General features: G+C 36.5%; 1 protein-coding gene across 1 annotated transcript; it reads left to right on the top strand.

The window, feature by feature from the left end:
• The first annotated feature begins 1,469 nt into the window (after positions 1 to 1,469).
• On the top strand, positions 1,470 to 2,709 carry LOC145087280 (SEC14 cytosolic factor family protein / phosphoglyceride transfer family protein). The gene is made up of 3 exons (XM_079025214.1): positions 1,470 to 1,683; positions 1,777 to 2,038; positions 2,297 to 2,709. The coding sequence occupies exons 1-3, from the start codon at positions 1,563 to 1,565 to the stop codon at positions 2,514 to 2,516; spliced, it is 603 nt and encodes a 200-aa protein (XP_078881340.1). The 5' UTR covers positions 1,470 to 1,562; the 3' UTR covers positions 2,517 to 2,709.
• The last annotated feature ends 9,178 nt before the right edge of the window (positions 2,710 to 11,887 follow it).

Below are 11,887 nucleotides of genomic sequence, written 5' to 3'. Positions count from 1 at the left end.
GTAAAAGCCACCTGTATAATGTTTGCAAGACACATTGATTAGATATTATTACTTTATTATAAAGGTAATATGATATATCAATTCAATTGTTTTTAATATCTTGATATGGCTATTTGATTAAAATACTAATATAATCATTTTGCAAACCTTTCTAGTTTTGAAAGAGACACTACTATGTGACATAAAATAATGACCTACTTGGCCTTGCAAACCATTTGCAAGTCATCGATGTGGATGGTCTAAGCCAAATGAGTATGAAGTGGGGTAAGGAACAATATAAGTTAAACTAAAAGATGATCCAGGGTCCTTGAGGATATACCCGACTGATGTATTTTCCTACTCGGTTGGTAACGACGATAATACATTTTTTTGATTCTAAATAAGTCCTTTTTGTATGACAAATTTGGGATTGTTTAAAAAAACTTAACATTTTTTTGGACCGATATCACATTTATGTTTATTATTTTGTTAACCTGTGATTATAAAATACTTGTAATAATGATTTTTGGTTACAAGTTTGCATATAATTTCCTTAATGGCTGCATGACACTTTAAGTTAGCAACGAAATGATGCAAGGTACTTTTGCCATATTTATGTATATCGCTGTATATTGCTCAATCATTTGATTTGATATATATATATATATATATATATATATATATATATATATATATATATATATATATATATATATATATATATTAACTTAGTGGATAATATAACTATTTTAATCTAAAAGCTTATCATCTTTATTTTTTATATGTAATATTTAGATAAAAGTGATGTCTTTATCACACTCATAGTCAAAAAGTATGTTACATGAGTTAATGGGTTAACACATCGTACAATTTTCATAAATTTTCTATAACTTTCTTAGTATTTATATAAACCTTTATGTTAATGCAATGTACTTTTGCCGTATATCAATGTAATATATTGTTCAATTTTTTGATTTGATGTAATTTTTTTTTTAACTTAATGGATAATATGACTATTTAAATCTAAAAACGTTACCATCTTTATCTATTTTTTATGTAATATTTAGATAAAGCGATGCCTTTATCATATTAATAGTCAAAAAGCATGTTACATGAGTTAATGGCTTAACATATCTTACATTTTATAATTAGCGTACACATTTATTTTCAACTATGCACGAATAAATAATTTAGTGGTCCATTTTGAGAGCCGAAAGGGATATGTTCTTAATGAAAAAACCATGGGCCATAAAGTCCATTAAACCATACATTTCGGACCCTAAAATGAACGGTCAAGATTTCTCAAGATTGACACACATCTCGGGACGTATGGGAACGGTTGAAACTCGACGCCGTATCGTGCCGTTGCCCATCAATTTCGGCCAGACTTTCGAATATTCCATTCGCATATCCGCCGTCAGATCAGATTCCCTCTCATCTTCTCGATGCACTTATCCCTTTCGATAGCGTCCATTCTTTATTCCAAATATAAAGTATCAATCAATCAACCCTATCTTCATCTTCTTCTTCTGCATCGATCATCGTTTTATCCGAATCAAATTTCCCCCAAATCTTCGATCACCATGTCCGAAGAACTGGCGCCTGAGCAAATTAAACTCATCCACAAACTTAACGTGTTCAAGATCAAAGGCAGAGACAAGCGCGGTCGCAAGATCTTGAGAATTATAGGGAAAAACTTTCCTGGTAAGCTTTTCGTTACTTTTGATGCCTCTTGTTTGTTGATCGAACGCAGATTAACGTTTTTTTTGAATAATAGTTTGCTGATTTGTTCTACAGCGAAGAGTTTGAACGTTGACCTGTTGAAAAAGTATCTGGAAGTGAAGGTTTTCCCCAAACTCGAGAGGCCTTTTGTCGTGGTTTACATCCACACCGATGTTGATAAGAGCGAGAATTTCCCCGGAATATCTGCTCTCCGATCTGCTTACGAAGCGATTCCGATCAACGTCAAACAATATCTGGAAGCGGTTTACTTTGTTCACCCGGATCTACAATCCAGACTTTTTCTCGCCACATTCGGCCGATTCATCTTCACCGGAGGGTAAGTCATATTCTCTCCGTCGATAATTCAAAATTGTTCTCTTCCCAGTACCAAAATTGTCAAAATCCAATACCCTCATGCAACAATAAATTGTACGTAACGCCTAACAAGTTGTTACAAATCTTGTTTTTGGCAAATTCCGTTGGAAAAAACGACCTAACTTGATAACCCCCAAATTTTAGGGAACCAGAGTTAGGGTTAAAAGTTTCTTTGCATCAATTACAATATGAACTGTATTGATCATGTGTTATGGTGCAGGTTGTATGCGAAGCTGAAATACGTGAGCAGATTAGGGTATCTGTGGGAGCATGTGAGAAGAAACGATATCGAGATCCCGGAGTTCGTGTATGATCACGATGAGGATCTGGAGTTCCGTCCGATGATGGATTATGGTTTAGAGAGTGACCACCCAAGAGTTTTCGGTGCGCCCGCGGTTGATTCCTCTGTGGCGTCGTATTCCATGAGGTGTATTTCATAGAATCAAAACAATAGTATTAAGATTAAGAAAAAAAATACAATGAATGTGTTTTTAGTAAAATTTGGGAGTGCGAGTGCGAGTTTTTCTTTTTCTTTTTTGCTTGCTAAGCGTTCTGTTTGTAAATTTGGTTGATATAATAGGAATGAAAAAAATAGAGCGAGATATTTAATATCCGCCTACTAATGTTGGTTTTCGATGTGATTAAAATTGTGATAGACATGTCTAACTAAACAATCAATTGATTTAACGTATTTCTCTAGTCATTGTACGATGGAAGATCAAGAACTGAGTTCATGGCTTTTTAAAATGGGACAAAAAGTATATTTTTTTATTGCATTAACATAAGTGCCAAATCATACGGATGCAAATTATATTGGATTGTTTATCCAGTTATGTGAAGTCTAGAAACTATAAAGACAGTGAGGAAGAAACAGAAAGGATGAATGACCACACAACCAACTAAATGAGCATTCGGAGGGCTTTGATGAGCAAACAAAGAGTTATTTCTTAATTAATTAATTGATTTTTTTTTGAGCTGTCGGAGGGCAAAAATGAAATACCAGGGGTGGTTTTGATTCTTTAGTTTGAGCTTCATATTTGCTATGAATTCTTGTTGTATGAGGCTTTTTTCAAGTTGTTTCATAATTAATTGCATTAATAGCACTTGTAATTATAAATAGAGACTAGAGTTTGAGTAATCTTGGTGGTTTCAATTAGGAGATGGTGAGAAGATTATAATATTCAAAAGGCAAACCCTATCCTTCATATCCTTGCAAAAAGGGGAGCCATAGTGGGCGGCCATGGACCCATTTATATATAGAGGAAAAAACATCATAAATGGTCCCTGTGTTTTCTCAGATTCTGAAGTTTAGTCATTGTGGTTTAAAAATCTCATAAATGATCCCTGTGCTTTCAAAACTTTTGACAGATGGTCCTTATTGCTAATTTCGTTGACTTTTGTCCGTTAAGTGAGGGGCATTTTCGACATTTCACACCACAGGGACCATTTATGATCTTTTCAGTTATTTTTTTAAAAAAGAAAAAACTAAATATAATTATTTAATATATAAAATCTCTCTCTCTCTCTCTCTCTCTCTCTCTCTCTCTCTCTCTCTGAGAACACATATACATACATTAAAACCAATACTTTCCGGCGACGGAAAGGTAAGCTACAACCTTGACTACCGATCGAAGAACGACGATGCGTGGTACACCTCCGGCGTCGTTCTCGAAAATGGAAAGCGGCTGCGCGTCAAGTTCAAGGATATCAAGTCAGGCGACGCTGATGAGGTATTCTCTATGGGTAATTTCTCCAAACACGATGAACTGGAAGAATTTCTCCGTCGATTTTGTCCGGTGTCCATGCCGATCGAGGAGAACGAGTGCTCCACAGTGATCAGGCATGACGGTGTGTTACTTATAAAGTCGATGGATCAATTCGATACTTCGACGCCATTGTTGATGGTGTATGTATCTTATCTATAATTTAGGGCAAATACGCAGTTTTCGATCACCTGCTCGAACAAGTAGACAATCGCATTCTATTCTCACTAATCATTTCATTATCATCTTCGTCCAATTTCGATACCTTTATCTGACATAAATCATACTGAGACGTTAAAATTCTCTCGTTCCATTACTCATCCGTAGCCTTCTTGTCCCAAATTGAACTCTCTTCTTACTTAATCTGAATAAAACTAACTAGAAGAAGAAGCTTCTATGTAAGAAATCACTCACCAATCACCACAACTTCCGAATTCATATCAGTAGATAGACAGATTCGAAAATGCATATTACTAGTTCTGTTTTGTTTATTTAGGCAAGCAATTGTTCTTCCTATTTTGTTTATAGTTTGTTGTTATCCACTGGATAGGTTTGTTGCAAAGAGCGTAAACTTGAGAAGTGCGTATGCACTTATTTACTATGTTGGAAACATGGCCCTGAGGAAGGCATCGTAACTGCACAAAGTATTGTTGATATATGCTTCATTATGTCTGGTGCCCCTCATCTCAGAGTTACTGACTTTGCAAAGCTTGTGATGGAAAAACTCTCTTCTCAATCTAGTCTCACACCCAAGACTCCATTTCTGTCCAGAAAAACAAGCTCAAACCAAACTCTTAACAAGTTACAAGTAAGTTCTTCAGTGCATGACACTTTCTCTTGCAGTTTGTGATTTCTTGTAATAATCTGTAAAGGGTTCTTTCCCTTGATTTGTAGGAATTCAGTGGTGATGTAGATCAACTAGCTGAGAGAGAGAGAGAGAGAGTATTGGTTTTAATGTCTATATATGTGTTCTGAGAGAGAGAGAGAGAGAGAGTATTGGTTTTAATGTCTTTATATGTGTTCTGAGAGAGAGAGAGATAGAGAGAGAGATTTTATATATTAAATAGTTATATTTAGTTTTTTCTTTTTTAAAAAAATAACTGAAAAGATCATAAATGGTCCCTGTGGTGTGAAATGACGAAAATACCCCTCACTTAACGGATAAAAGTTAACGGAGTTAGCAATAAGGACCATCTGTCAAAAGTTTTGAAAGCACAGGGACCATTTATGAGATTTTTAAACCACAGGGACTAAACTTCAGAATCTGGGAAAACACATGGACCATTTATGATGTTTTTTCTATATAGAGAGACTAGGTTTATTATTCTTTCCGTTTTCTAAATAACAAATACTCCGTATTGTTCTTTAGAGTTGCCGCTCTTAAATTATAAATTTGTCAGACTATTTTCGTTCCCTAGTAATTATGCATCATTCAATACGACAACCACCTGGAAATAACTAGGGCATGAAATAGCTAGAAACAATGTCCAATTGTAGGGCTGACAATTCTCGACACGACACGCGACACGACACAAAATAAATGGGTTTGGGTTGAGTTTTTCAACCTGCCAACCCGCTAACCCGCCAACCCATTTATTAAATGGGTTATATATGGGTTTCTCAAAAGATAAACGGGTTGACCCGCCAACCCATTTATATTCTTAATAAAAAATTATTATATTTTTAAATGTATTTATGTATCAAGTATTAATATTTAATAAGTATTATATAATATATATCATTTATTCATAGACCATTTGATTGTTTTGACATTATTACTCGTGGTGGATGGTCTAAGGTCATAAATTGTAACCTATAAGGCTAAGTCTGTAACATGTTTCATGAATGTTTTTAATTTTCATTTGGATGTTTAAGACTTAAATATCTAAAATTTGGACCCACAAACCCAAATCTGACCCACGAACCCGCCAACTTGTGAACCCGTATAAATAAATGGGTTGGTGGGTCATATATGGGTTTATGTTTCAAACCTGCCAACCCGTGACCTGTATATTTAAATGGGTCGTGTTTGGGTTGGCATATTTTGACCCGCCAACCCGCGACACGACACGATTGTCAGACCTATCCAATTGTTCGATACTCATTATAACATATATTTTCCTTTTGTACCCCTTATCTAAATTTACCCCCTAAATCAATCAAATCAATTTTTTGACATTTGATTTGATATCATTTTTTTTCTTTTGCTGTTTTTTTTGTTATTTTTAATTCTTTTTCAATTTATTTTTATTTTTTATTATTATTATTATTATTATAAATTTCACACAAAATTTTAACATTCGGACGACATTATAAATTCGAATAGCTATATAAAATCGTTTATAATATATATATATATATATATATATATATATATATATATATATATATATATATATTATTGTTGTTATTATTATTATTATTAATTTCGAACAACATTTTATAAATCGGACATTATAAATTCGAACGGCTATAAAAAATTAGAAACATAGTATACTGCTTGACTAAATTATTTCAATCCGCATAACACATCACACAATTGTAATACCGTACCAATTAATACCCGTAATTAATAGAGACAAACTTTGTTTTTGTTCCGATTTTATATAGTCGTTCGAATTTATAATGTCCGATTTATAAAATATTGTATAATAATAATAATAATATTAATAATAAAATAGTTGTTTGAATTTATAATATCCGATTTCATATAACCGTTCAAATTTATAATATCGTCCAAATGTTAAACTTTTGTGCGAAATTTATAATAATAATAATAATAATAATAATAATAATAATAATAAAAGAATTAAAAACAACAAAAAACAAAATAGGAAAAAACAACAAAAAAAACAACAAAAGACAAAAAGTCAAATAGGGGGTGAAATTTGAAAAAGAGGAGGGTATTTTTAGAAAACCCCTTTAAAAATTAAGCTAACACTTTTTTTTTTCATAGAAGTTATCAAAACTCAATTCAATCTAAAACATACTAGGACGACTAATTTCTAACAAGACCATAGACTCCTATAAATTAGGAAAACCATAAATCAAATAAGGAAGCATTATGTCCTCTTAATCGGACTGTTACTTCATATGTATTTCTTAGTCAAAAGTTATTGAAGACGTGTCGCAAGTCAACAACTTTCACGTCTAAAGCCAAAATTTGAAATTATCGATATAGATTATGGTGTTATTGTCTTCGACTCACCCTTCTCCCAAAGAGCAGAAGGATTGCAGTAGCAAGTAAGATTTAAGCAATTATTTGCTTTATTTTGTAATTCAAAATAAGTTCTAAGAATTTGAGATATTGTGAACTTCTTTTTCTTTGTTATACTGTGATAGTAGACCGGTATGATTCGTTCTGAAAAAAACCCTAATTTCACTGGGTGTGTTTGCGTCTTATATGTTGGACGATATGCATGATAGCAAATACAGAGGAGCTACTGTAAAACCATTGTCTATTCTTAAAGAAGATAAAGAACTTTCAAAAGATGGATTTTAATCAATCATTCAAAAACTTTAGTTGGAGCAGGCTCTGACGCATATGAAAAAGGCAAGACTGCTCTGCAAACATGGAGGTTTGCTTACATTACATCTTTACTATCTTCCAAATGAAATTGAAAATGAAGAGAATTTGATTGTGATTTTTATTAAAATACATACAATCGAGGGTTCTATTTTGGGAAGTTTTAGGCATTTCGGATTGAGTTGGGCATTTGTTGATCCAAAGACACCAATTGAGAATGGGGTGAAGTTTTGTGCTTGTGTGAAGGAGTTCATTCCATGGCTCAGGATGCCATTGCAGGTTGCTTATGTTAATTGAAACTAGAAACCCTAAATTGGCTGTTTCTTCTTTTGGTTTTGGTGGAGGCACTATCGGAGGACACTTACGGGTGTGTGCACTTTCTTTCCTCTTTTTGTATGTGTAATATTTTCATTTGGTATGAAATACTTTTGATGAGATTAAAACTTTAATCTATGAAGATCGATTAGATCTTAAACAGGTAAATAATTATAAAAACAGCAAGAACACGAAAATAAGAATAAGGCAAGAGTGAATCAATCGTGTCGAATGATTAAAACAAAATCCTCAGAAGAGCTCGATTAAGAACATCAACTGTAGAGGATTGGTAGGTTACAAGAACGATTAAAGAAATCTGGAAATACTATCGTTATACTCTAGATGAATCGTTAAAATCATTAACCTAATATGCATGCAAGCATATACTTAAATAATAAACATAATGGGCTCTCGGTTGGACATGCCCAAACCGGAATACAAACTAAATAAACAAACAGCCGAGCCCAAATGTCGCAACCTTCAACAAAATCTTCAGCCCAACAATCTCCCCCTTTGCGTTAATTGGAGCGAGATCTTCACTTGTTACTTGGGCCAGCAGCTGAAGCAGGTACCTTCTTCTTCACTGTGTTAAACAGACATTTGGTGAGAGAGAGTATTGTCTGTCTAAACCTGATGTACCATTGGATCATGTCGTTGAAGTACTTGACATCATCAGCTGAATTCTCTTTACACCTTTTGATGATCGATAACACGTGCTCCAAACAAGCAGTGGTGTAAAGATGTTTGTCAGCTAAAGCAAAGAGACATTTCTGTCCTTCTGCTCTAGTGAACATAACCGAGTTGCATCTCGGGTCGATCTTGCCCATTTGCATTTGGTTGAGATCACTGGCCGATCCCACAGGAGCTATCTTCGGTTCCTTCTTGAAGACTGTGGCTACCTCCTGATCCATTAGGGCAACCTCCATGATGTAGCAGACTAACATCCTTTTGATATGGTCTATAATGGGACCATATTCGGCTTCATTAGTCAAAAGGATATTATGCAAGACAATCCAATCATGAGGATTTAAGTTCGGTAGATCTGCCAGGGAGATATGATGTGCAATTTTTGCAGATCCTCGAATCACCTTGAACCGAACGTTTATGAACCTTCCTTCGGTGTAAGGCTTCAGTACCCGAACGTTCACTATCTTCTGGGCGCTCCAAGTTAGATACTGAGGACGAGCAGCCTTCAGATAGAAGTCGATGAGCTCCCTATCAAGTTCAGCATTTGGATGAGGGACTTCAAAGATATTTGAGAAGGCGTGGAAGGTAAACACCTTTCGAGTCAGCGGCATGTCGAACTGCGAGTCGACAGAGTTGTAGCAGTCGAACGAGATAACCGGCTCGAGCCATAAGATGCTGGGAGTATCTATGGCCTCTTTAATCAAGCGCTCCCGAGTCCAGGCAGAGAAGAGAGTCTTCCTGCTCTCGAGGAGATCGTGGGCTTCCTTCTGCTTGCGTTCGGCTTCTTCAGCCTCTCGCGCCACACGATTAACATCATCATCCACATTGCGACTGTTCTTTCGTTTCAACATGTCAGCAATGGTTTCATCATCTTCATCTTCATCTTCTTCCTCAGCTATATTTTTCCCTTTGTCCTTCACACCCGAACCCGAAGCTTGACCAGTCGGAGGTGGTTCGGTTGTGTGAGTAGCTTTGGAGGAAGGAGGTGGTTTCGATCCGGTCTTCTTCTCTTCTCCCCCTTGTTTCGGAATGGACACGAAACTAGGTAAGCATTCTATTTTGCTGAGAAGGTCCATGGCAGGAGAAAGCTTTTCAGCAACGGTTCGCCTCACCGAGTGGTTGAGAATTGGATCGTGTGCTTCTAGGATGTTTGATAAGGTAGCGTGTACATCCGAAACACAAGTTTTGATGACCTCCCTTTCGGATCGAAGAGCTTCAAGTTGTTGTTGTGAGTTTGAAAGTTGCGTGCTCTTGATCTTGAGGGCGGTTGTTTTGCTCGCCAGAACGTCCATCAATGAATTTTCAGCTGCGAGATCCTCCTGAAGCTTAGTGAGGCGCGCATCGATGGAGGCACGAAGGGCCGAGTTGTCGTCGCTTAGAGATTGGCGAAGTGTAGCGAACGAAGTCAACTCCGTAGAAACAAACTTTGCCAATTGCTGAACAATCGGTTCCAAAGTTGTCTTTGTGGCGTCGGCGCTTTCCTGTAGGGACTTCAACAGGATAGAAGCGTCGGAGAATAGTTTATCGACTTTTTCGGTCGCTGCCTCACAGGCTTTGGTTGAGGCGTCTATGGCGGCAGTGGCTGAGGCTACCGAATCATGTTGAGCCCTGGAGAAGGCGTCAACAATCTTCTGAAGTGCAGCTTCAGAGAGAGAGGACTGTTGGTTGGAAGATGAGGCGAGAAGTAGGTCAACCTTCTCGTTGAGCTCCTTAAGATGCTTCTTTGTCACTGGAGCATCATCCTCTTCATCACTTTGAACCTGAAACGGACTTTAGTAGACCGAATCAAAGTTCATGTTGTCACCGCCAAGAAATGGGTTATCTCCATCAGAGGCATTATCTGGAGATTGTGGAGGTGGTGAAGCTGGGGGTGTGGTTGTTTTGGTAGGTTCAGGTTGAGTAGGTGTGGGGTTAGTTTCGGGTGGTGGTTGAGTTTGGGTAGGTTCGGTTGTATGTTGGGTTTCGGTTTGAGGTGGTGCGGTTACAGGTGGGGTTTCGGTTACTGGTGGTGTTTCGGTTGCAGTTGTGAAAATGGGTGGTGGTATATGGAAAGATGTTGGAGGAATAATGGTAGTGGGGATTATGGTCGGAATGGAAGTAGGAATGGTTTGAGGAGGTGAAGGAATGGGTGAGTTGTGGATTTCCATATCTGGGGTAGGTGAGCGGGGTGGTGTGTTGCCTCTTTCAGGTGTTTCGCCTCCTTGAGAGCCATCCAAATCCGAACTCTCGCCTTCTGAGTCACTCGAAGAAGAAGGAATAACAAGCTTTCGCTTCGGTTGAGTCTTCCTCCTCTTCGGTTGTGGGGACTGTGCAGCTTTTGACTATTTCCTCTTTTTGGGAGAAGGACCTTCAGGAGCTTTGGTGAAAGACCCCAACTTTCGTATTTATGAAAGACCCAAACTTTCATATTATTTCAACATTATTCTTAAGTTACTTCCTCAAAACATGCTACATGCATATTTATAAAACAATATTTTATATTGATAAAGTGATTACAAAAGATTGGATACAAACCGATTAAGTTTTATTACATTTCATATCTACCCAGGAATCTATTATTCATATACATACTTGAACATTAGAATACAGAGAAATGGTATTAACTATTCTAAATCTTTCAGCAGTATAAAACTAAATTGGATACTCATTACCTGCAAATGTTAAACATTGAGAGGGATAAGCGATAACGCTTAGTGAATTCAATAAATAGATACAATATAATCTTATGCCTTATATATATACCAATATGACAGAAGCAAAAGGGAACAAGAACAACAATAGCATATGCGTATCATATGTCACGCTTTCAATATCAACTCAAGATTTGATTCAAAGATTTACGATCAATGAGACATAACAATTTCACTACTTGATATACATCAATAAAGCTTTTGGCCCAAACGGCACAGAAGATATACAACTTCGGATTAACATTTTGGTAGATTTCAGGCTTAAAGCCCTGTCTAACCATTTGCCAATACCATAGAATAGAGTTCATTCTCTTACGGAGTCATGCTCTACATGGTCAGAGGCTACATACCAGTCCTATCTAACCTTCTGCCAATGCCATAGAATAGAAGTCATTCTCTTACGAGACATGTTCTACATGGCCAGAGGCTACATACCAGTACCACCGTGAATCTAAGTCCTTTCACTGATCACAAGGTCAAAGGTATATCTTTGCTTATTAAAAATAGCGAATAAAAATAACACGGGAAAATAACCCGGAATAATAACACTGAAAAGCACATAGCACGTATAACACATAACATACAATTGTTCCTATATATTGAACTCACCTTAAAATAATCGGGGGTTAAAATAGTAATTTGAGCAGCATATCGGCTCCAAATATGGCTTTATTTGTTGAAAACCGAGAGAATTAGCTAAAAACCGGACTCTAAAAAGGTAGAGCTTCAAAACCGAAAAGATAAATTTTTCGGGATTCTCGGGAGTCTCGGGGCGTGTTTCGGGCTTTGGAATCAGTACCGGGGCTTCGGGGGAAGTCGGAATAGTAAAA

The sequence above is a fragment of the Lactuca serriola genome, chromosome 2 (genome assembly GCF_051521515.1).
Source record: "Lactuca serriola cultivar US96UC23 chromosome 2, Lser_US96UC23_V15, whole genome shotgun sequence".
Taxonomy (NCBI): domain Eukaryota; kingdom Viridiplantae; phylum Streptophyta; class Magnoliopsida; order Asterales; family Asteraceae; genus Lactuca; species Lactuca serriola.
The sequence above is the reverse complement of the archived record's forward strand: the minus strand, read 5'-3'. Positions and strand labels throughout refer to the sequence as shown.

Coding starts and splice junctions, on each gene's coding strand:
- LOC145087280 (XM_079025214.1), top strand. CDS start 1,563: ATGTCCGAAGAACTGGCGCCTGAGCAAATTAAACTCATCCACAAACTT. Junction 1,684..1,776: donor TATAGGGAAAAACTTTCCTG/GTAAGCTTTTCG, acceptor TTTGTTCTACAG/CGAAGAGTTTGAACGTTGAC. Junction 2,039..2,296: donor CGATTCATCTTCACCGGAGG/GTAAGTCATATT, acceptor GTTATGGTGCAG/GTTGTATGCGAAGCTGAAAT.